Source organism: Zonotrichia albicollis, chromosome 5 (assembly GCF_047830755.1).
Source record: "Zonotrichia albicollis isolate bZonAlb1 chromosome 5, bZonAlb1.hap1, whole genome shotgun sequence".
NCBI lineage: Eukaryota > Metazoa > Chordata > Aves > Passeriformes > Passerellidae > Zonotrichia > Zonotrichia albicollis.
In genome coordinates, this window is record NC_133823.1 from 33,062,601 (window position 1) to 33,089,085 (window position 26,485).

Here is a 26,485-nt window from a genome sequence, read left to right on the forward strand (position 1 = left end):
AGTGGACAATGGAGCCAAAATGTAAAACCATAAATTAGCATGTCAGAGTGTTATTGTGCTCCCCCAAAATAGTAGGTCTACTTCAAAGAAGACTGATTTATGGTTCAGAATAACAAAAAATCTCCTTCTAAGCCAATAAAGAAAACATCTAGGAAGAGTAGACCTAAGTTTCTACAAAGCGCAGAGATTTTACCTTTTATAAGATCAAATTATCTGCTTTCAGCATTGAAATAGTGCTTCATTTTGACAAAAGGATCTGATCACTTGTGTACAACAGCCTGACTTAACCACAGGCTTCACAGGAAGTGTGCAGGAGAGATTTTGTAAATGTGGCATTAAGAATAACTGGTGATTGTCTTGTTTTGGTGTGAGCAAAAAAATAAATTCATAAATAAAGTAAAGGTAAATTATGGTTCTTAGATGGCATGTCCCATTAAATTTATGTCTTATATTAATAATTATACTTGTGAGAAAATGAAGGAACTGAAAATGCTATTGATTTCAGAATTTAGTTGAAGTTATAAGAACCATGGGGTTTGTCACATACAGAGTGAACAGAGGTGACTTGACAGATCTTCACACACTTGGAAGTCAAGGGGTTGAAGCTGAAGCTGCAGAAGGCAGACCAAAAGCATGAATGACAGCTGTCTAGTGTACACAAAGTTATCAGATGCTGGCTTGACATTTGGTGATGTGATTCACAGAATCACACAATCACAAGGTTGGAAGACACCTTCAAGATCATCGAGTCCATCCCAGCCCTAACACCTCAACTAAACCATGGCACTGAGTTCCACATCTAATCTTTTTTTAAACACATTCAGAGATGGTGACTCCACCACCTCCTTGGGCAGACAATTCCTATACTTGATCATTCTTTCCATAAAAACCTTTTCCTAATATGCAATCTGTATTTCCCTTGGTGCAGTTTAAGACTTTGTCCTCTGGTTCTGTTAATTGCTGCCTGGAGAAAGAGACGAACCCCACCTGACTGCAACTACCTTTCAGGAAATTTCATTTTAAATGCCTGCTTTGTGCTGAATGTAAGCTCTGGAATGATAAAGCCAAGGACAAGTTTTCTGATTCCAGCATACTTGAGGGTGAAGCTTTCACTGACTTGAGTTGAGCCAGGAAAACACCCAGCAGCAAATATAGTACAAAACATAGGCACTACATATTCTGAGATCCTGCTGAGTACATTTCAACCTCTTGCTTTGCTTTTTTTTTCTACTGACCTTGTCAGAATTCCTGCTCATGTTCTTTATATCATACTTGCCAGACTGTCTTAGGAAAATAAAGAAAGAAAAATACACAGAATTTTTTGTAACATGCTATTAAACCAACTTCTGAATCAGAGTGAAAGTATTTTGCACAAGATTAAACTCACACTAAATGTCAATGCAAAATTCTAAGTCTTTTTCTCTGAGCTTTGTGGGGGATTTACCTACTGAATCCAAGTGCTTACACAACTGTGCTAAGATATTTCAAACACAGCCTTCAGCATCACTTTAGTGGAAGAGGCAAAGAACTGCCTGTCAGAAATTACTAGCTTGGCACACACTGAAATCTCCAACTGTCTTCAAGTAAGAGCAGGATTTCTCTTTGGAAGAGGTATTTCCATCAGTGATGGACATTGTAAGGGCTTTCTTATATGGGCAACTGGAGGCCTGGTATATATATTTGTATTTCCTTAGTATCATTTATCTAAGTTCAAAATGTGTAATTCATTTAGTGTTTTATAAGTTGTTGTTTTGAAGCAGTGCCAGAAATTAGAAGAAAAATCAGAATGACCATAATATTGTTTTTTATGTGGAGCACACATATAAATGGAAGGAACCAAATCAAGACATAATTCAAACTTATTATAAATAGCAGCTTAACACTGAAATGTGGTGATATGAAAAAAAAAATTAGGTACAGGAATAATTATAGTGAAAAATAAAGTGAAAACATGCAGTAAACTAATTAAATGTGAACTTGTTCATAGAAAAAAGAATGTTTACCCTGTCCAGAGACAGATTTAAGATCTACTTATAATTAAAAAATCCTGCTAATGGTCCTAAAGGACATTAAAAATTCCTGTAAAATATTTCATCAAATTATAGGATTCAAAATACAGGAAACTGCGTGCACTTTCAATTCACTTTAGAATCATGTCCTTCAGCAGTTATTAGATATAAAAGCTATATAAGGCTACATTTTATGAATGGTGCTGGCCTCACAATATTTCTGCTGTATGCTAGTTTTCCTGTAATGGATAGGATTTGGTAATGAAACCCTTCCAGGCTGTTTTTGAGCACTGATGCCTCTTGCACCAAATGGAAATCAACTTCTTACATTATCAAATGTCATCAGGACAACAAATTACTGTGACAAATATTCACCTGTTCTTCTTCAAGTCTTCATCTTTGAGTCCTTAGGTGTGTAATTTATGGGAAATCCAACTTTAAATGAAAAAGAAATGTAGAATTATACCAAAGGTTGGGTGTCAAGTAGTACATACCCAGAAAGAGAGCTTGTTGCCAGGGTAATGGGGAAAATGCTGCATGGTAAATTAAATATTTCAGTTTTCAAAAGTAATGTAGCTCTTAGCTTTCTTGCTGGACCAGTGTTTGCTTTAACAAATTATTGAAATTTGCCACAGTCCAAAGATGCCCCTCCCTTTAGGACTGTGTGCAAAACATTCATCAATGCAATCCCAAACTCACTGCTCTAAGCTGGATCTCTAAGAGATTTCAAAGCATTACATAGAGCAAGAGTCCAAGGGTCGTGGCCTTATCTCTGATCTTCTGTTGGAGCAGGAGGGTGGGAAAGGCTATTCCAATAAGTATATGGAGCCAGTTGTCTGTACAGAGTGACATGAGAAATGGTCTCTAAGCACAGAAACAGCAGTCATCCCTGAACTTTTTTGTTTCAAAAAGGATTGAAATTTTTTGCACCCATTGGTATACTTTATATACATATATGTGTTTCAGGAACAGATGAGAACCCTGTGATAAAATTTTTGTTTTTCTTCCTTATTATATTTTATCCATGACCTTACCCTTCCCTTCCCTTCCCTTCCCTTCCCTTCCCTTCCCTTCCCTTCCCTTCCCTTCCCTTCCCTTCCCTTCCCTTCCCTTCCCTTCCCTTCCCTTCCCTTCCCTTCCCTTCCCTTCCCTTCCCTTCCCTTCCCTTCCCTTCCCTTCCCTTCCCTTCCCTTCCCTTCCCTTCCCTTCCCCTCTTCAGGCCAAAGCCAAGACCCTCTGATTAGATGGAGTGTTTTTGTGGGTTTCAGAGACACCATTTTTTAAAAGTCCTTAAGACAGCACCACTTACAGAGAGTGTTCTGGATCCTTTATGTTGTTACATGATGGTAAATTTTATAATCTACTGCTGCATAGGGTGCTAATAAATGCCTCTCTAATAGGTGAATACTTTTATTCCTAAAATGTCTATTACTCTAAGTAATTCAGAAATCCTAATGAATAGTTATGTATAAGGAACTAATTTTGAAAATGAGCCTTTGGAGTGCATGAAAACAAAAAGAAATGCAGTTTGCTTAAGAGGTGCTGATGAGATCAAAGAAGTCCAACAGAAAATGGAACTCTTGGACTTGACAGGAATAATTTTGTTAAGTGTGAGCAGATATGACTCTCAAAAAGAGTAAGCATCCAAATAAGAGGCATTTAATCTTGCAATAAAACAGTGCTTGAAGCATTTGCAAACATTCATCACATTCTTTCAGTATGGGCAAGGAATATTTTAAGCTGGATTGTCACTATCCTTTCAGGCAGAATTCAACATATGAATACAAATGGCCTCTCTACCTAGCTGGCTAACAGTAACAGGTTGGAGGATGCCTTTGCACCCACTCCTGGCTTTAAAAAAAACACAGCTGATGAAGAGGTCACAGGCTGCTTCTGGGTATAATGTTTCTTGTGGCAGTAGTTAAATTTAAATTTTGGCTGATATAATTTCCTGGTTGGTATACTACAGTTCAGACCTTTATTCTTGTGCATTTCTTCCCTGGGTTCACTTCTTCTCAGGAATTTGTTTATTTATTTTCTGAGCTCAGTGATGTCCTTTTACTCTCAGGCTTTCAATAAGCCCCTTATTTTCACTTGACCTTGAAGTGAAAACTTTCTTCAGTATTTCAGAAGTTCTGCTGTGTTTCTACTGTCCTGTTAAACTTCAGGTGCTGGGGAGGTTGGCCTTTATATTTTGGGTGGGGTTTTTTAGTAAAAATGTAAGCCTTCCTTTTCTGTAGGATTTTTTGACATTTTCCCCAGAGTGTCTGAGAAAAATCTTCCAAACTGCTTCAGGCTTCTTACTCTTTCTTTTCAACTCTCTACACAACACATGCAAAAGTTTCTGTTTCAGTCTTTTTTCCCCTCTGTGGAAACAAAACCTTCAGAAATACTGCCTTTCTTTTTGCTTGCAATCTAGTTGTCTTAAATACTCTTTCATTTGAAGTATCCAGGTAGAGCTGAGTCTAATAGAAATGTCTATTTTTCTTCATTTGCTTTCAGGTAAAACTAGATTATCTCATGATGTCTTGCATTAAAATTTGAACAATAAAGGATGATGCTGCCTACACAACACACTGAGCATGTGTGCTAAGGTAGATGCCTAAGGATTGGATGTGCCTGATGTGTAAACTTTCTGAGATCCTCATGCACATCACATACCTTCTCCTGTCCCCAGTTCAGACAGCATTCTAGCAAACTTCACATAGTATGAACTCAGCAATGCTGCAGGAGTGTGATTAGACTTTGGAGTCTTGTATTGGTAAAAGTGATCTTTTAATTGCTGGTTTTAATTCAGAAATTATGCAGCAAAGCATTGTACCAGGTGTTTTAGACTGTGAAATTAGGAGAGGAACATTTGAACTGCCAACTACTGAAATAAATATGGTTCAGTCTCATGCCTGTAGCTTTACTGAAAAGAGTAGGCTATCAATTTCACATTGCCATGCTGACTCCAGTGTATATAAACTCTCACTTATAATATCTCCAATGAGAATCAGCACATAGACACAGACAGTTAGTTGTCTCATATTACCTTCCTCAGGAGAGTGGATTTTGGCAGGTGAGTACACCTAAAAATGTTCTGTGGTAAACACCTGGTCTTCTGAAAAGTGATCTGTTCCATAAAGTTTAAGTCATTATTATTTGTCATGTCACTTTCTTGGCTGGTGATCAGCTGCCAAGGATTGAAGTGACATATAGTCATCTGTGGGAAGTCAGGGGAGGCAGTTTGATGGAACAGGATGCTCTGCTTTTCTTTCATTGCTATGATTCAGGAAAGCAGTGGCTGTGAGACAAAGCTCAGAATATGCTTCTAATGGTCAGACAGCCATTTTCTCCAGAAAGGGCAGCGAGTGACGGGTTCCCCTGCAGTGAAACCCAAGTTCATGCAGTTTCTGTCAAGAGGAACTCCAGAGTCTGACAAGTTCCATGTCTGCCTGGGGCCATGGAAGATGTTTTCAGTGCTTTATGTAGGCCTTTAGTCCTAAATGTCCTGGCTTTGTGCTTGGTGAACTCATAACGGATAGCACAGTGTTTAACTTCCCTCTGTGATTCCTCCTCACTGTGTCTGGTTATTTTGCAGACTTTGCTGTCATGTATCTTTGTAGAATGTTTTCAAGCATCCAAGCTGATGACACCCAGGCAGTCACAATTCCAACTTGCTCAGAAATGCACTGGGAGCCCCATTATTGGTAATGCTTCATGTATGTTCAATATCCTGGAAGTGGTGAAAAGAGTCATGGTGTCAGTATCGAGGAATGGGATAAACTCAACAGGCAGAGAGGAAGTACTGGAAATTATGGAGTTTTCATAATTTCAATGTAAGTGTTCAACACATTTTGGATCCCAAATTAATAGCTACTAATGAAATTCTTTGACCATTCAGTTGAAGTAAAATTTTTAAATAGCGCAATATTTCTAAAACACTGAAGAAGTAAAGAATTTAATTCAGACATTGGAATTTTTGAGAAAAGAAAACAACTTACAGTGCAGCCACTTTGGAAAACATAGTAATAAATATATCATATTATCAGTGAAAAGCCGAAACAATCATAAAGGAACATTTAATCTTCCCTTATAAATACACAAAGAAAGAAGCCATTCTGCATTAATCTGGGGTAGAATTGGTTTCAGTTGGCTCCAGTGATGGATCAGAATGCAATTATTTGTGACAGATATGAATTTCTTGTAGGTATTTTATACAAAAACACAGAGAAGTGACAGGAAATGTAATAGGTATTTGGACCACAGCGGAAGTTTAATCTAGCTTTGAACCACATTTAGTTCTGTAGGAGTGTACTGCACTCATCCTTGAATGAGATTTAGTTATTTTGTGCACAGATTATGATATCACCACAATAAGCATGACAAATGCTCCAATTTGAGCAGGAATCCTGTCTGAATGTTAAAGATCCCCTTCCAGGCATTGCCTCTGGATTTCTAATTTCCTAACCATATTCATTATGAAAAATATATGAGATATCAGCAAGTCCTTATTTTAAAAAAGAACAGGAAAAACATCCAATTAAAATTCTCTGGGAGGAAGTATTTTAAGTACAAACACTAAGACACATGCACCTGTGCATCCACACTTACCCTTTCTCCTTTCCAGAATTGGTAACTCTTTTGGGTCTCTCTCCAGTAAAATCTCTTTATGGGGGTCCTGACCAATATTGTGGTTTGCAAGGTGTTCAGAAGTATTTCCTGTACCATCTCTGTAGACCAAGGATAACTAGTCTGAAAAATTGAGTTCAGTGTAACATGATGAAATGCAGTGATATTTTCTGACAGCAAATTATTTTTACATGATATGCAGATGAAAAATTTATAGTTTTTCATCAGATCTCAAATGTATATAACGTGGTCTTCTTCCAACTAAAGAATGATGATCACTCATAAAACTTTACAGAGAAATGGGAAGAGGAGTAACATAAAGAAAATAGCAATATATTTTGCATTTTGATTAAGTTTATTGGAAAGGCATTATATGTGACATTAAAGGACTTGTTAAGGTTCTCAAATTTGGCATCGTAAGGCATTGCTGAGATTTGTGATTAGTGATTGTAGCCTCAAAATGTCCTTAATTTGAGCATGCTTGTTATTTTTTAATGTGTGTACGTACCTTGCTGAGATTTTCCATTTGTAATTTGTTTTTACACTTTCAAATTTTGTGAAATTATTCCATGGTTTGAGTCTGGGGTAGGGCTCTTATTTTGATCCACTGTAGCTTGTTTACTGTAATTTTAAACACTATCTTTTTCCTTGTGTATAACACCTTTTTCATATAAAATAGCTGTCTGCAACCAGAAGCTGGGAAATTTTAATGAACATTTGAACTGAGATACCCATGGCTGGTGGCTTGGAGTTTGAGCTGGACTGCACGATCTTCTTTATGGTAAGATGAGTTATAAAACTTAATTTATTTTTTTAACATACTGTCATTAAAAACTTTACAAGATTTCTCTTAAGATTAGTTACATAAACCTAATTATCCTGTGCAAAATTCAGCCTAGTCACACAAACCTCTACTTTATTTTGGCTAAATCCATATGGTACACAAAATTATACCTTTATGTATACACTATATAACTTGCATTTTCATTTGTAAATATACTTTGATTAGCTATTTGGTGGAAGATTGAGATTTGGTGGACCTCAAAAAAGTAAGGTGATTCTAACAGAAAGTAAATTGTAGGACTTATTTATTAAAAACTGTAAACTTATTTATTAATAAAAATAAGTTTTTATAATTGGAAGTGATCAGTGTGCTTCATGTAATCTGGCAGTAAATGCCTCTGCACCCACAGGGCTACTTAAGTTCAAAATCAATTTGGTAATCTTCCAGCTGGAAATTACAATAAATTAAGGTCATTTCTCCAAGCAATGACAAAAACACAAAGTAACAGATCTTCTTTCTTTGTGTTGAATCACATAAGTAGAATTAGAGCCTATTTAATTACATCTATTGTTGAATGTTTTGATCAGGCATTTAAATACCTGCTTCAGGAGTCACAATCATATTTCTCCTTGCCAAGCTGGAAACATTAAACCTCCAAGCAATCAGAGCAGGCATATCTGTTCTTCACAAAAGGACATAGGAGAAAACTGGCTAAAAAGTAAAGCTGCAAAGGGAGTGGAAAAAAGGGGCAAAAAAAGGCCAAGGCCTACATATTGTGGGTTTTTGCATTTCATTTAAAAATATACGTTGATTTCTATTTTTATACTTTGCCATTACAGTCTGTGGTTTTTGGTTTTTTTTCCAAAATGTATGAAAGGCCTAGGAAATAAGGGTAAGTAGGGATTTTCCCTTCTCATTTGTGCACATCTCCATGTAATTTTGCAAGATATCTTCATATCTACCATATCTCCAAAGGTGAGGCTGATCATTGCAAAGTACTTTGTGGCACAACACAGTTAGATTGTCTTTATCCTCTCTGAACTCCAAAAATGGTATTATGTAAGTACTCTCATCTTCTAATTTGACCACATGGAAAAAATCCTTTTGGTACTCAGAATTTGCCTCTTGGTACTTTTCCTTGATGTCAACTTTAATCAAACATCTAATTTATTCAGTTTCACAAAACAGAGTTTTGGAAATAAAGGTTCATTCCTCAAGCACATGCAGTCCTTGATATGTTTTGCATGTGTCAGACATAGTAGCCTGACTCTGACTTTTGAGATTTGTTCAGGTTTTCTGTAGGTGTAGTAGGACTGCACCAAGGAAGATGATGCAGCTTAGGACACCCTGTCCTATCTAAAAGAACAGACAAAAAACTTTTGGGGGAATTCTTTGCTTTCAGTTTACTCGGTAACTTAGTTTTGTACTCCCCAATCCCTTGTTTTCCTTGCTTGTTTAAGGCAGCATGAATAGAAAATGTTTTCTCTAGGGGCTTGGAGAGGCCAAAAGGAAAGATAGCACTACAGTGACTGGATGAGATTGTATAGAATTCATTCAGGCTATTAGGTCTTATGAGCAGTAAACAAAAAATCTGCAAACATAAGTGAGATTCATGTTTTTCATGTTTAAACACTTTGGCCTATTCAGGTAAACTGAGATGCAATAAGTTGACTCAAGAAATGCAAAGAAGGACTGCATTCAGATGGATTAGCTGGAAAAGCCTGTGCAAACTGTAGTTGATGTTGACAAGTGAACTATTGAGTCTGTGTTTTATTGAATTTTGTTCAGTTAAATAATGTATGAAAGTGACAGAAGGAAATGTATTAAACTTATACATATGGATGTTACAGTCATGCATGAACATTTTGGACATAAAAAGCTACTTAATCATTTTTCTCAGATAATAATATTTGATGTTGTTCTCAGAAGTACTTTAAATATAAGCAGATAGTATTAATAAAGTGATGGAATTGAATTTTAACTGGAATTTTAGTTAAGTTCATGAATATTCATCTGGATAACTTCTGCCTCTGGACTAGACATCCATGATTTTCAATGCCAGCATAGCATGACTGTAGTCCTGAGTAGTCAATTAAAACCTTATTATTCATAACAATAGATGAATAAACCAAGACCTCCTACATGGATACAAGTCTATATTGTTGTAAGAGACATTCAATTTCATGTAGACAAAATTGGAAGTTTCTGAACTGTAATTATGCTTTTGCAATGTGTTATAATTGGACAAATAAGGTTGAAAATGCTTTTCCTTTTATATTCTGTAGAACAGTGGTGAGTGAGATATGCTAAAAATACATGAAATCAATTTCTCTTGCTTATTTCACATGGCATTTTATGTTCCACTGCACATTTATAATTAGACTTTGTGAATATCCAAATGGTACAATGAGGGACAAAATGTTACATTTTTAAAAACACATTATTATAGTAATGTTTAAAAACTTTTTTAAAAATCTATGTTCCTACATGTCATTATCAGTGAGTGAATTGTGGGTGTTTCAGAAAATGGAGGAAAAATACAAAATCCATTCATTGTACAAAGATTATAAAGGACTTTACATTTGCTTAATCCTTGTTTAAGGGTTTGCAAATTCGCTCTGTATTTTATCTCACTGGTGAGGTATTTCTTCATTGAAAGAAAAAAGTTTTGCCATTGGCTTCAGCAGAAGCCAGAATTTTTCCCCATGAAGAGCAGAGCATTGTAGATATTTCACTTTTTTTCTCAATAGGGTGCTTATTGTAAGGTATTAGAGAACTTTCTCCAGGTCTGTACTCAAATAAATTTCACCCCATCAGTATTGAACATCATAATGACATTCTGGGTTCCAGCAAGTAAATTCTGCTTTAAGATGGATTGAGTGAATACATTCAAGTAACAGGAATTTAAAAATGCTGTGACTGTGTTTTGGAATCCATTTCAAACACAGATGGACTCACTTCTCTTTTCAGATTCAGCCCAACTCCCCTTTTCTGGCTGAGTGGTCCCACCTACCGGGAAATTTCCACAGGGATTCATATGAATTGTGAGTGTCCTGTCTTGTCTCTCATATGGTTTTTATGTGGGTGGTGCTACTTAGTGTGAATCTCATTACTCACCAGCTGGCACCTGAATAGAAATGCTAAGAAACACCAACATACATGTCAAAACAGGTTTTGCTTTAAGATGCATGTAAATTAGTAATACTTTTTACCTGAAGACTGTGTCGTCTTGAGGCATATTGTTTTACAATTGAAAAGGTTATATTTTGTGTTTCTGCATACATAGCACAGAACAGTTGCCTCTAACAAGCTAATTTGAAAGCTTAGCTAAATACAATTAGATTGTAGCTTTCATGGTAATGAACTGTGCTTTGCTGTGAGACTACTCTTTTCCTTATCCTGAGATAGAGAATAATGTATGCTTGAACTTAAGGAAATGCTTTATAGTGTGGTCAGTAGTCATGGTTCACTTAATCCAACTTAAATTAAAGTGAGGGTTGGAAGGGCTTCTATATTGATTGTATAGAAAGCTAAAATGTAAACAAATTATTAAAAGGAGCATTTGCTTATTAAGTAGTGGTGGTCTGAAACCCAGCATCACCTGCCCTGAATGGCTGGTTTAGTTTCAAAGTTACAGATCATGGAGATGATTTTAAAATTCGGGCAATAAAACAAAGGTTAGAATATTTGTTGCACTTTCTCCCTCCTTTCAGTATTTCATTATCAGAGTGCTCCTGACAGAAGCAGCTTTTTCGTTAGGTTCTATGAATATACCTCCTTTAAGAGAGACATTTTCAGTCTTGAAAGGCAGAGAAAAAATTTAAAAGAATTATATCTCAGAAAGAGCTTAATACCCTTGCTAACTCTGCATACCATAAAGCATAAAACTGATACTTCACTTTAACTATTTGTTAGTGTTTCTATTGCAACAGCATCTCTAGAGTGTCTGATCAGCTGTTCCTCTGGGCTAGACATTGTACCCCATTGTACAATACAATCCTTCCTCCAGCAGCTTGTGATCTTATGATCTAAGGGCCTACTCTTGCAATGGATCCCAGTACCCAAATGGAGCACAGAAAAGCCCAAAGAAAAGCCCATAATATCCGAACTCATAGACCTTTTAATTCCAGAATTGTAGAAGCAATAAGCAGTGCTAGCAGCAATAGGGAAGAAAAATTTCAAGCTCCTTTTGTTAGTTCCTAACAAGGACCCCATTCAGCAGTGCCTAGTGTGCCAACTAGCAGACTAGGTCACAGTACTTTATGCAATTTCATTATAAGCCCTGCTATTGAGAAATTTATAAGACTGCTATAAAACTTCACTCAGGGCTGATCAGTGCCAAAGAACATTCCTTTTCCATTCAAAAATAACATGTGGCTACTGTTGATAAATGATAGGGTTGCAAAAGTGGAGACAGAGAGAAATTTGCAAAGGCATAAATTGGTGTTTGACACTCATTCTCTCTTTCTTGGAATAGCAGCCAATAAATTCAAAACAAGGAGAAGAAAAAACTTTTACACAATTCCTGTGTAATGAAACATAAATTTTGATTAATAGGAGGAAGTAACAATGGAAATTTTTCTCCATAATTCCCCCCTTGCCCCCAGACAGGAAATTCTGATCCAACTCTGTCTTTCTAAACTTGTAATTAGATTTTGGATCATGCTCTTTTTGTGATTGAAACTTTAAAAGGACAAGTTTGTTAGAGTTTCAAAATTATCTTCTATAACTTTTCCTTCATATAATTTTATACCTGCCTATATTGTCATTTTAACAACTTCCTGCTGTGATAAATTGTAATGACTATCTGCCCATGATCACCTGTCAGCTATAAAATATTGCAATATACATTTTGAAATTGGACAAATTAATCTTTACGTGATAGACTTTTTCACTGTCTTATTTTCTTACACACCTCTGTAATATTTCTTCTTCTAAATTTGCCTGCCTTTTAATTAATAAAATTAAATAAAAAGAGTTAGACAAGGGAAATTAAATTTGAAGTTGCCAAAGGACAAAAAGTTTGAGCAATACGCACAAAAAACGTGGCAAATCAGAGTTCTTCTTGCACCTCTATTCTTCAAGGATTTACAGATAATATGGGTTATAAAATCTGCTAATTTCTTTCTGTTTTAGAATGAATAGTGAGTATTCATGGCATTTTCAAGTATATATTATCTGGATATGTTTTCTCATTTCCATCAACACTTTGATTTCTAGAAAGGTGCAGGTGGTCCTCACTGACTGGGTATAACAGTCTCCCTGTAAGCATTCTGCCTCCTCTCCAAAAACAAATTAGTCATGTGCTTTTGCAGTATGTTCTTAACCCAGACACATGAAAAAAAATGGTAGCTACCCATGAGAACACAAGGAAAAGGTGATGTTTAGGAAAAGGTGTTTCTGACTATTAGTCTAAAATGAACAGCTGAGCAATACCCCTGTTAAGAACTCTGCTGGTTGTAACTTCCTTTCTTTTCTCTGGTGTTTCAACTCTCTGTGATGGAAGATGAAGAGAATGCTGCTTGTGGGAGGCAATTTAGTAAAAAGGAATGAATGGAGAACAAATATGACTAGTAAAGTGATAAGTGACAGTAAGTTCTTGCAATATAACTAGAGGATGGGATGCTCGGACAAATTACCTGCAACCTTCTGGGCCCTTAGTTTTTGTTGAAAGAGACTGACTTATAGGGTACAGAATATCTACCTTCTCCCTCTAAAATTCTCTGACATTCAAAGAGAAGATTCCATAGAGTTGCTTCTGGAGAATACATACATTATGTCTAGATAAGTAAAATTTCTTAAAACATCTTCTAGTTGGATTAAGCAGGTCAAATTGAGAATTAAAAACAGCCTTTTACCTCCTATTGCAAATGAAAGAGTTTATACAAAATTCCTAATTAATTTTAGGAAAGAACAAAAGGCCTGTTAGAAATGTGAGGTTATCTTATCTCATTTAGAAATGTGTTATCTCACTGTTCTCAGAAATATATTGCTATATATAAGGAATAAAGGAGCAATAACACTTTTAGATTTTCCTATACTTATCATTCATCATTTCATACATAGATTTATATGTATTAAAAAGTATTATATGTGCTGTGTGTAGAGGTGTTTTGTTGTGATGTGGAAAACCTGCTTTTCATAGTAGCAAATGTGGCAGGAATTTTTTTTCCCATATGTGATATGGCACTGAAATATTAGGAGTATGATTTTGCAGGAGAATACCAGTTTTAAATATATTACATGTTTAAAATCCCAACTGAACATAATATAACTTTACTAGCTCATTTCTCCTGAGGCATCAACACCATTTATCACTAGTACTTCCATCTGGCATGTCTGAACTATCATGATCAGAATTTTATGGGGAAATGAAAGCATTCAATATGGTCTCTCTTCTCTAGCGCTCTTAGGTCAGATACCATACTGCTGCAGGGAGCAAAGATGCGTTTTTATCACACACTTGAGAGACATCTATTTGACATACTTTATATTTTCCTACGCCAAGACCAGCCAAGATTTTCCTTATTTGCACTGACCTGGCATGGGGTCATTTGCTATAATAACAATATAAAATTAATTTCAATGGTTTTTTATACTGCAGTGTTAAAGATTTGACACATGCAGGCAAACATTTGGGAGCTGAAACCCAAACTCTAGTCTTTTATTTGCAAATTTTAAAAAGGCAATGGAGTCTCTTGCCCAATATTTTGTCCCCAAGAAAAGGCTGCATGTGGTTTTCCTAGCTGAGGTCTTTCTGAAGAGGTGGTAACTGCTCTTATTTTCTCATGGAGGATTAATTGAATGTCATACAGTAACTTGATTAAGTGCTTCTTGTAGTTTGAGTTTAAAACTTGAATTTCATTGAGTAAAAATACTTGGCTGTTCCTTTTCACACCACAAAATCATGAGTCTCTGTTGATTTCTAAACCTCCGTTAACCATCATGTGAAAAGCAGCGTTAGCACAAATATGTTTTATCATCAGATCCTTGACGGCCATTTCTGATAATTTTAAGATGGAGAAGGAGTTATGAAACAAAATTTTAGTCTATAACTCCTCATAGATCACTGCACAATCCTTAAATTCTTTAGACCTTTTCCTAATAATGTATACCTACTTACATAATTTCAAACTCAATTTTTCAGTGCAACATTAAAATAAAGACATTATTTTTATTAATATTATATAAAGCATGAAAAAATACAGGTAAATTTAATGTAACAGGATGTAGTGTAGCTTGCTTGGAGGTTTTGGATAAATTTTGTTCCTAGCATTGTCTTTTATTGCTTCATGTGTTTTGTTGGTAGGAAATTATTACATTAAGGCAAAGGATCTTCTGAAATTTGTAATTTATATAGTCACCCTTATCTCTCAAATTCCCCTTTCCCTCTTTTTTAGTATCGCAACTGAACCAAGTCCTGTCATCATCTGCTGCAAAAGGGCTGATCAGGTATGTCTTGCACAGGATTGTGGTATTTATTTTACTTATGTAAGCATGGAATATGTCAACTAAAAGCAGCAAAGCAGCTCTTCTTTACATAAAAGAAGAGCTGCTTTTAGTTGACATATTCCATACATAAATACAGGTCCATGTTATATTAGTGGGTAGCTAATACCAAGCTGGGGCCTGAACTCAAACACCAGCTCCATAATTGCGCTCTAATCTACCAGAAAACCCAGATGTATATACAAGCAAGACTGGTGATTATTCTAAATTCCTTGTCTCTACTGTGAAACCTGACTTAGGCATTCCATTTGAGGGGTTTGAGCAGAGGAAGAACCTCTCTCATCCCAGGTTAGCACTTGTGGGAAGCAGGAAAACCATTCCAAACCTACAAGTTCTCTGCTGCAAGTGACCTCTCAGCTGCATTCCAGTCCTCTGGGTGGCGCCACATGAGTGACTCCACTCCTGCCTTATGATATTCTTACTGGCAGAAAGGAATCCCAAAGTGTGACTCCACTGTCAGTGGAAGCATCCAGGGGACCAGGAGCCTCCTGAAGTAAACCACTACACATCCCACCTGTCCAGTGCAGACCAGTCACTTAGATGAGAAATCCAGTTAGGAAAACTTCCTTTTGAAAGGCAAAGATTGGAGATGGCTTTGAGAAATCTCATGTGTCAATCAAGTGCTTAGTGTTGTGTTCAATAGCACACAGGTGACATACCAACCTTGAGGAGAAAATGACAACCATGAAGAACTAAAATCTGTTTAGAACTCTAAATTCAGCTGTGTTCATTCAGCTGGTTCTCTAATACAGACATTTAGTTTATTTTTCGATAATAGGTAATTCCAGAAGAGAGCAAAACTGAAAGACCCTTACTATTATTATGACTTCTGTTAATAGAGTGAAAATTGCTTCCTGTATATTAGCATTATAATACGAAATACAAATATATTTACATTATCACAACTATTCTGCACAATTTTTTAACACATCCATATCTGTTAATACTGAAAGAGCTGAATAACTTACTGCCTAGCCATTAATGCTTTCAAATAGCTTTTCTCATTCTCTGGAAACATACATTTCAGTATCTGTTGAAGGAATTAAAATTAGCTTTGGAGAACTAAATCTAACTGACTAGGATAGCAAAAAGTCCTGAAGGAATGATTCTCCACAGATTGGCAAAATACTGTTAGAAACTTCTAGAAAATAACTAATCACCGAGGGTTTTCTCTAGCTTCACATATGCTTTTATACTCTTCCCAAGGGATAAACATGTTTTATATGTTTTCTACAGGGAAGAAGGAATGGCTTGACTTATCTATATTTGTTTTTTTAAAATCTCAGGCTTGGAGTCCTTTGAGCTGTCAAACAAAAATGAAAATTCTAAAAATCAGAAATCAGAGCTCCTAAATTTCTAGCATTCCATACAAAAACAGGTCTCTGTGCAACAACCTGCGACATAACTGTCAGAGGTCCTGAAAGGCTTTAGGCATTCAATCAAAAACAGACACTAAAGTTAAAGAAAACCTGGAATTCATCACAAGTATTTCCTATTTGACAAGAAAATATTAGTGTAATATTGTATATGAAACAGTAATTAATCAATAGAATAATTATAATTTATGTATTTATTTTTTTCCCAATAGTTTTATGTGACTTACATGCAGTAATCATTTTGCTGTGAATGATGGTTTTGAGCTACCATCTCCCTGAAGGCTTTCAAAGTTTTATTTGAAATGTCTTTATCATCCTCCAAGCATATTTACAGAATTTGCATTTTCTTTCGTTTGTTTGGGATTTTTTAGACACAAATAAGTAATACAATGAGAAAAACTATGGAAATTATTGCAGAATAGTGTGTATATTTTAGCGAAAAGTGCTTGTATGTTAATATCTTTTGTTTAATCTCAGTTCATGTACCACTTGCCTAATATATAAGCTACTAGACACTGACCTGGGCCCGTTTCTGTATATCCCATGTCCTCAGGCAGAACTGAAATGTCAGTTGATGATTGGTGCACTATTACAGCTTTTGACGGATGGAAATGGAAGGTGTCTACAAATCTACCTGTTAAAATGCCATTAGAGATTACACCAGCAGTGTAACTTGGGGTTTTGCTATCCTTAGTTTGGCAATTACATGTCACATTAAAGACATTTATTAATCCAAATTTCAAATACCTATCAAGTTACATACTTTTCCACAGGAGCATCAACAAGAACTTATTTTCACTATTTCATGGTATCTAACCAATGCCCTTATATTGCAGAAAATGTGCACAAACTAAATGAGACAAGCTAAGCAAACTCCTCAAAATCTAGGACATGGCATTCACTTTCCATGCGTGTGCAGTCTTTCATGTAAGCCCAAATGGAATCCATTTTGTCATCACAGTTCAACAAGGCTAGAGAAAGCAGACGTGTTAGCATCACTGAACTGTCAAAAAGCAGACCTTCTTGTGAGTGCTGAGGTTGAAGCACAGAAGGGAAAATTTTGCACGGGATGACCAGGTTTGCCTAGTAGAGACATACTTGAGATGTGGGCATGTGTGTCTCTGGCACCACAGCTTAAAGGACATTTTCTCCAGCACATTCAGGGCTCAGCATTTCCTATATTTTTATCAGGTTTTAGAGCAGTATGTGGTAGATAGATGGTACGGGAGAGGAACACCTCTGAATTCAGTGAAAGCAGGATTGTGCCCATCACTTCATTTAAAAAGTTTTTTTTTTTTAAATACAGGCAGTATCAATACTACAGATTATATTTCTGTTTTAAAACATCTTGCAGCACCTAACAGAGCTGTCAAAGTGTCAGTAACAAAATGTCACTGTATACCTGCACTTCAAGATCTTTTTATTGGGCTCCTCACTGTTGTCAGTGAAGGTAATAGCTTATAATTAAAGTGTATTTAGAAAAACAAATCAAAACACAGGATTGTTTGTAGATGCAAAGTTCTTCCTAATTAATGCACCAGGACATTTCCCACAGAAAGGTGCCATAACTCTCTCCATTACCATGAACATACTTTGGATTTCATTTATTGGAAGAACCTTCAGCTGATAAAGGGTAATTATTTAGAGAGTTTGAACCTAGGTGGTTCTTCAGAGCTTTTCCCTGTGAAATGATAATGTTATTATTTTCTTGCTTTCATTCTTTGTTTACTTTATGTAAAATACAAGTAAAACATCTATACAGCGAGATTACATGGTTCTGTCTTTTCTGACTAAACACCTGTCACACGAATTACCTTACTTCAAGAAATGTGAAATACTTTTCTTGCAAAGCAAAGTCAATATCTGCAAAAACTGTTGCAAATGAATTTTCCAAAATAATCTGAGTCTCTGTGTAAATAATGATAATGTCAGCAAACCACTGTGAAATTTAGAGTGTATCAGGCACAGCATTGCCAGCTGGTCAAGGGAGCTGATTATTCTGCTGTGCTCTGTGCTGGCACAGCCTCACCTTGAGTCCTGTGTGCCACAATACAGGAAAGACATAAAGCTGTTAGAGAGTTCAGAGGGGACAGTGAGGATGGTGAAAGGCCTGGAGGTGAAGCTGTATGAGCAGCAGCTGAGGTCACCTGGTGTGTTCAGGCTGCAGAAGAGGAGACAGAGGGGAGACCTCGCTGCAGTCACAACTTCCTCATGAGGGGAAGAGGAAGGGCAGGCACTGGTCTCTTTTCTGTGGTGACCAGTGATAAGACCTAAGGAAATGGTGTGATGCTGGGTCAGGGGAGGAGCAGTTTGGATATCAGGAAGAGGTTTTACACCTGGAGGATGGTTGGGCACTGGAACAGGCTTCCCAGGAAAGTGGTCACAGTATCAAGTGTTTGGAAAATGCTCTCAGGAACATGTTGTGATTCTTAGGGTGCTGCTGTGCAGGAGCAGGAGTTGGACTCAATGATCCTTGAGAGTCCCTTAAAACTCAGCGCATTCTGTGATTCTATGATTCATGATGACAATGCTGTTTTAGTGAAAAGTAAGAAAACGGTTCAATACTCTTTATGGTGTCTCTATAAGAAAATGAAAGTCTGATTTTGAAAGTCAATTCTTAAAAGCACTGAACAATGCAGACCAGTTTTCTGTAGTTTCATTCACCTGGTTTCTGTTCTTGCAAACTTCTCCAATTCAGCTAACATTTCCCATATTTGCTGCAGTTAATGTGTCTTCTGAAGTTGGATATGTATTCAACTATTCCCATCTACTTCATAAAGCATACAATTAAGGCTATATCTCATTTTTAAAATTCATCAATTCTTTGAAAGAATTTTGAACCTCTACTAATCAGTAAATTAGCAAAAAAAATTTGGTGCATTACCATCACACGGAGAAAATAATGTCAGATATGACAACTTGGACTAATTTAATTTCACCTTTTATAGAATCTTTTATAAAATGCTATTCCATGATTGCTTCCACTTAAGTCTCCTCTAACATGACTCCTTTTCTCTCCTTCCCAATCTTCGTTTTTTGCTGCTGCTTCTCACCTCCTTTCAGATTTCTACCGCTGAGTTTTTCTGGGTTTCTGTTGAAATATTTAGTTTTCAAGATCTTTTGAATTAAAAACTGCTATGCTGTATCTTGCTGTATGAATACTTACCATGGAGATAGATTAGTGCATATTTGCAATATTATTAGATCATCATTTAACTACAGTGCTGGGACTTTTTGGCATAATTTATGTAAGACAATTCTTTATCTAATGTACTTAACAAACTGTTACTTAATTGGCAGGTCTTGGAGGCTTTACTTACAAATCTGTATGTTATCCATATCTTCAGTAGTGAAGACAAACTAACAAACAAGATCGTGCAGTTAAATGGCTAAAAACTGTAAAGTAAAACAGTAGTTAGTACCTTGTTGTTTCTTTAACTATGTAGGAATCCAGAGAGTGTTAGAACTGTGAAAATCCATGGATTTAATTATTTGTGGAACTGTTAAACAGTCTTGAAGATGAGTTATAGATTTTGTCCTGGAAAAGGTATGATCCTGAAAACTAGAAATAAACTAGACATAAACCTAGAAAAGCTGACATGAATTTTAAACAGCTAAGTGAAAGTAATACTCTTAAAGGCCAACATGGAAGAATAATTATTCATGTTGCTCAGTTCATCATTTAATATGTTTGTGTAGTTAGAGTGCAAATAGATTTGCATCTTTTAAATAATGACCATAGATTTACACCTTATCTATCCAGTAGCAGAAATAACATTCTTTTTGGTTTTTACAGGCCTAGATCTATGACCTTGCTTAGAATTGTGGAGTACCAAACTGGGAATCTAATAGCTTTATTTTCAAAGATTTAAAATATGAAAAAGAGCTCTGTATAAATCCATGCTAAGTTTTACAGAGACACTGGAACTACTTTGCGGAAATGATGAAGATAAACCATGAGTCCTGAGCATGACACGGAGACAGCAGTATGAAAATGCTAAGAAAGTAACTTGTGTGAAAGAAAATAATAGGGAAAAGAATCCATTAGAGAAAAAATTAAAGAAATAGGGAAGAAAAAACTCCTATAAACTACAGAATATCTTCACTATGCACAGGTCAAGAGTATTCTACTTAACAGAAACCAAGTGGGTTTTGATATACACTGTGTACTTAATATTTTTAAGCCTCATAAAAGAGACCAAGTATAAACATATGCTGCAAAAGTTTGAGAAGTATTGCACGACACATATCAATCCAAATTTTTATATATCTCAAAAATTTTAATAATTTTAATTGTGTGCTGAGACCTTGCTCTTTCTTTCCTAGTTCTGGTTGCATAAGTAACACTCAGAATGTTGAACATTGAGTATGTGGTTTGCAGAAAAGCATGGTTGTTCTACTGTCACAACCCAACAGTGAAAAAAGCCTCAAAGTAATAAAAGAATGATTGGACAAAGTTGTATCATCAGAGTGAGTTGAATTTGACATTGCTAATTTATAGGGCAACAGCAACCAAATGTGTAAATCAATGTTTACAGAATTTTTATGGAAAAATGGAGTTTCAATGCCTGTGATCGATGCTGATGTTAGAGAAACTGAGAAATTATAGACACATTAAAACTAAAGCTGGAGATGAAAAAATTCCCTGAATTCACTTTTGCTTAGTGACAAGACTATCAAGAATGGATTTTTTTTTTTTTTTTGTAGGGGTATGACACAAAGTAGTCTCTTGGAAATTGATAAGTAAAGCAATTCCTACAACAGAGAAGAAACCAACATGTTGAATTGCAAGTCATTTAGTTAGAACACTGAGAAGAAGAGAGTAGATGAATTACCAAAAAGGTAAACTATTGGTTAGAGTGGAGGATTTTAATACGCAGCTTTTATTTCCCCATCCTATTTCAGAAAAGGTCAGTGTTTCTTAGCATGCCTTTTAAGACAGCTGAGCCCCTCACCTTCACTGCCTGAAAGTGATTTTGCATCTCTTGATAGCATAAAGTATGAGTGACAGACAGCATTATGCATTTCAAAGGTTAAATGGCATTGAAAAATTCATTCAGAGGGTAGATTAAAAATATTTTGAATTGCACAGCAGAGTTCTGTAAATTGTTGTCTTCTTTACCTGATAAAAAATGACATGAAATTAAAACTCACATGCTCAACAAATGCCCTAAATGCATTAATTCCATTTAAACCTCATATTTTTATGCTGGTTAGATTTTTTCTGGTACCTTGGTTTGTATAGGGAATGTGAGCTTGAAGCCACAGAAACTCATGGATAGTTTGGAGGATAAAGGTCAAACTGATGATCAGTTCGCAGGTACATTTCTTACAGGTATGTTGGATCCAAACTGATTTTCTACTCAGAGACAAATACCGTAATATATGAGATTCAAGAGCTTACTAAACCATAATAAAAGCAAAAACCCCATAAGATAGAGGTCTTCAATAGCAGCAAAGCATTCATCTCTCTGGAGGTGAGTAATCAAATTTATTTAAGGTTGTTCCTTCCTACATTCCTGCCCACTGTAAGATGTAAAGAGTGAGAATTTAAAGTAGAACTGTCTTCTATATAGATCTCAGTGAGGTTCAGGAAGGGCCAGTCACACAGGCTTCTAGAAACTGAGGCAAACTCCTAAGTTAGTGTGTTAAGTTATTTCTGCTAAGTTACTTTTACTCCCTGAATTCTCAAGAAAACAGATGAATGAGCTAATTCATGCAGTCTGCTAGAGATTTAGGTTTTGACAGAGTGCATTTACACACAGCTGTGGTGTCTCATCAAAGCCAGCCCCTGCTCTCCTGCTGCATAAACTAATCTCAGCTATATCTCTAACTTCACTCAATTCCCCATCATCTTTCTCCTCCTTTCTACCTGATACAGAGAAGTGTGATTTGTTAATTACATAATTAACACATCTTTGTAATTAACCTGGCCTTCTCTTTATCCTGACTATCCACACCATAAAGAATGATGTCAGGTGGATCAATTCACAGCAATCTTAGCTGTTTACAAGCATACAGGCAGCTTAAAACAAGTAGTATGTTAAAGGGTGTCAATAGGGAAAAAAAGGCATTTTATTAGCACCTTCTGAAGTAGAAAAAATGGCATTTCATCAGGATAATATCTATGTTGTACTCTCAAGTGTACATGAAAAGTTGAGGAGCATTTGCTGGGAAAAAAAAAAGAACTGGGAAGCATCCCCACTGGACAGCAATAGGGAAAAGGAAAAGATTAGTCTGAAGCACTTGCCTGCTGAAATGGTGCAGGTTTGGGGAAAATATATACTGACTGCAAGATTTGGGTGACGCATTAGCAATTCCCTTCTGCTTAGAGCATGTTGCTATGTGTAGGTGAGTCTCCTGGGGAAAAGGGTGATTAGGAGCAAGCAGTTTTCAAGATTCAACTGTTTGGTTTATTCTACTTGACTTAGCTAGATATTATCATGGAGGGATTTTGTTTTTAATTTGTATGGTAGTGAATATAGCCAACTTTAAAAAAAACTAGGGCTAAATCAAAAAAGAGAGTTAGGTATTGTTACAAAATAATGCCAGTGTCTTCCTTTTAAGTCATTGCCCTCCTTAGTAGAAACCAAAACCTGTGAGGGACTTTTCATTATAGAGATATATATTATAGTCATTCCCTCTCTAGAGCATACCTATCAGACCTACCTACCAGAGTAGGTTCAAAGTTTTAATTGTCTCTACTTTGGAACTCTGATGTTTTGTTGATAGTTCTCCTTTAAAAAGGAACATTAAAGACAGGGAAAGGGGGAGGGATGAACCAAACCCAGCAATTGCAATTCTGTGATATCAATTGTAGCTGATTACTGTGAGAAGTCTAGTGTGTAGTATTTACATGTCTTACCCAGTTAATGTTTCATGAAAATATATAAATAATCTTGGCACCTACAGCTTCCCTTCACAGGTAAGTTCTTTTTTTTCTTTTTCTACCATAGCTGTACATATTCTTTTTTCGTTCTATTTTTAGATGCTCTAACAATTGAGTTGCTACGTGAAGGTTCCTGATAATACTTTTCCATGCAATATTTGGAAAAATTAAGAGACCTCTAGCACGACTTTATGGGTAGCTTTACTCTGAAGGTATTCTATGAAAATTTTCAAGTGGTAAGAATCACAGGGGCAGGGGAAAAAAGAAACAATTTTTCATATGGTATTAGGTTGAGGAGGGAGGTCATATGGTCTGTCTGCTCAGCAGTGTCAGGATGGAGGTTTTATGGAAATACACCAAAAAAAACTTTCAGCTCCCGAGAACCTACTGGGATAAAGAAGTGGAGGCAGCAATTAAGTGTTCTAAGAGTGCTGAGGTAGATAAACAGGGACTTCTAGAACTATAAATTCTGACTTAAGTCTCCATCTTCTGTCTAAGTTGTGCTTCAGATGCTGAAGTCTTATTTTAAATGAGGCTACTAAAGCTTATGTAGGAGTGGTATAAATCCAAAAGAGTAATAATTCTCTGTTGTTTTGGTGCAGTGAAGAATAGACTGAGAGCTGCGTTTAAAAAGATTTTCAGAAAGATTTTTCATCTTATTTCTAGAATTTGGCCAGTGTTAAATGCAATGTCATAATTAACTCATTCTCAAATTAGGTGATTCTTCAAACCTTTTCTAAAGATAAAATTCTTTCTATTGGAAATGAAATTTCTGGAGCACCCTCTTGAGTGCAGTGCACACTGGTGATGTATGGTGTGAAGGATGCAGTCCATATGCTGCCGTGTGGCTCAAGGGGGAAAAGGTCCTCAGTGCAATGGAATATGCTATCAGGTCATCCTGCTTTTTTTAAATTTTAGTTTAGGTGCTCTTAAGAAAGCAAAATCCCAAGACATTTTTCAATTTATTCAGTAGCAGTAATCTGTCTTGGCCAGAGTATAAGACTGAGAGGTAGATGCTAGGTGTGATCTTATCTGCATGTCTACAGAGGTAGATAGAATGAAAACACAGTCTCTCAGAAATCAGTTTGTATTATTCCAAACATTACCAATTCCAGAACAAAGTGCCTTTTTGAGCCATGTCATCAGGAACAGATGTTAATGAGCCCAGACAATCAGTGTGCTGCAGGACCAGACAACCAATCTCTTGTAACTGCAGGCGATGGGCTAGCTCAAGCATGCACAGATCATGTTCTCTGTGTGGCCTTTGAAAGTGCATCTGTGTGATTCTGAAAGTGCTTCCCATCTCTAGGTACCATGGCAGGGAGAGCTGTTGTCTTGGGAGATGCTGGGGGTGTGCACCAGCTTTTAATATCAACTCCTTCCCTTGTTAGGAAGGATCTGTACCTCTGAATCCTAGCTAAGGGCAGGCTGCCTCCAGACAGGGAGAAATTGGCTTCCCAGTGTTCATCTAGGGATGCTCCCTGCCTTACAGCTCTTTTTTTGTGTTCTTCAGTCCACTCTAAATCAGCATTAGGCATTTTCATTCATACCAGCACAAACAAATGTTTATTGAGGACAGCAGGGGCCCTTCACCTGCGCTACCTGATGGCTTTACAGACATCATCCAGCCCCACAGCACTCAAAAATGAGATTCTCTTGCAAAAGTTATTTCTTTTGCAAGAACATCACTGCTCCAAAACAAAGAGAAGCTATGACAAGTGTGGATAGTTGTGTATGTCCAAGTTAAAAAACCCTGACCGATAGACAGTGAAATATTCTGCATGTTATATCCTGGACATCAGCCAACTAAATCACCCCGATTATTCCTGACATTAGCCTCTGGGATTCCCTCTTTTCTCCTGAACTCTGTGCTCTATGAAGAATTTACAAAATAAAAAATTGCCAACTGCTATTCAAATGATAAGTGGTGCATGCTAATTACGTTTTATACGGTGATTAATTAAAAATAACCATGCAAATGTCTAATTTAAGAGTCACTCAATTCACTAAGTCTTCAGACACTGCCTAGCTGCCCTAGGCATTTGGTGGTTAGGCAATTTATTCAAGCTTTCAAAATATTCTCAAAATGTCTGAGATAATGAAGGTCCTTGAAAAAGTTCCAGCTAGCTTGGAATGTATAAACAGAGGTTTCAGAACAGTAAAATAGCACTGCATATATTTGCACTTTTGAGACAAAGTACTCTGTGTATACGTAAAAATAGACCAGGAAAGGAATAATAGAGATCCTAAATAATCTGAATATTTAGCTGCACAGCACATAGACTAGTTCGTAGATTATCTCAGGAGCTGAAGAAAATTAAATATAATTTTACTTATATCTAGCTTCTTTACATAGAAAGCCTTTGAGTCTCATGTAGATGGGGTCTTTGCTTTATTTACACATATATATAGTTTTATCAGGAGAGCTGTATCATAACTTTGATTTGGTTCAAATATACTGAACATTAATCAGTGGAGCATGCAATTTGCAGAACAGATTACAATGCCCTATCATATGGGAGAACAAAAGATACAATATGAAGAACATTTTCAGAAAGTAATGAATAACAGGAAAAAATAGGAGATATAATTTACCATTTTTGTTAATAGGAAAAATAATGTTAGTACCTAAATTGCTTTTTTAATGATCTGGTTACATATGACTATTTTTTGATAGCATTTTCTATTTAAATTGATAAATAAATAACAAAAACAAGCAAAAAAAAAACCCACATGCATTTAATTTCATGTTTCTGCTTATGTAGAAAGTGGTACTGCAATGAATATTGCCACAATTCTTCCTAGAAAAAATGCTTGATGGTTGTGTATCATGCAAGAGAATTTATGCTGTTCCACAGCACCATACTCCCAAAACTTACCTTTCTGGTTTTGATCTCTGCAATAGATACTGAAATATTTTCCACAGGGCTGAATGAGTCTTGGTTTATAACAAATGGTCTTAAAAGCACTGCACTGGAGCAGCTTCCCTCCAGTGAAGGAAAAATCAATACAGCCATCTTGAAGAAGAGAAATATGTACAGGCTTTAGCCATGCACTTCTGGGCCAGTTGAAAACTATTTATTCTCTGAAAATTTTTTGTTAAATTCTGTGTATACAGCAAATTCATATTCAGGAATATTCTGGTATTAAACCATAGAAAAATTAGATCTCTAACTGCTGACTCTTCTCATCTATAACTGGATGTGCTTATTTTTCCATGCATAAGGGATGTACCTACTGCTCTCCAAATACTCAACTTTTCAAAAATTAATTCAGCTTTAACAGGCACTTATTTTCTGAGACT

At 36.1% G+C, this 26,485-nt stretch overlaps 1 protein-coding gene across 48 annotated transcripts in view; it reads left to right on the forward strand.

The window, feature by feature from the left end:
- The window catches only part of LOC102069276 (uncharacterized), a 142,881-nt gene that overhangs the window by 68,450 nt on the left and 47,946 nt on the right, over positions 1–26,485 (forward strand). For 27 of the 48 annotated variants that reach the window (XM_074541270.1, XM_074541259.1, XM_074541264.1 and 24 more), the window contains 4 exons: positions 5,593–5,830; positions 7,303–7,404; positions 10,378–10,451; positions 14,808–14,859. In XM_074541270.1, coding sequence (XP_074397371.1) covers positions 7,357–7,404; positions 10,378–10,451; positions 14,808–14,859 — 174 coding nt within the window. In that variant the 5' untranslated portion in view covers positions 5,593–5,830; positions 7,303–7,356. Of the gene's footprint in view, positions 1–5,592; positions 5,831–7,302; positions 7,405–10,376; positions 10,452–14,807; positions 14,860–20,999; positions 21,135–21,537; positions 21,770–23,280; positions 23,418–26,485 lie in introns of those variants that run through there. The other 21 variants (XM_074541263.1, XM_074541265.1, XM_074541258.1 and 18 more) reach the window with 8 other exon arrangements.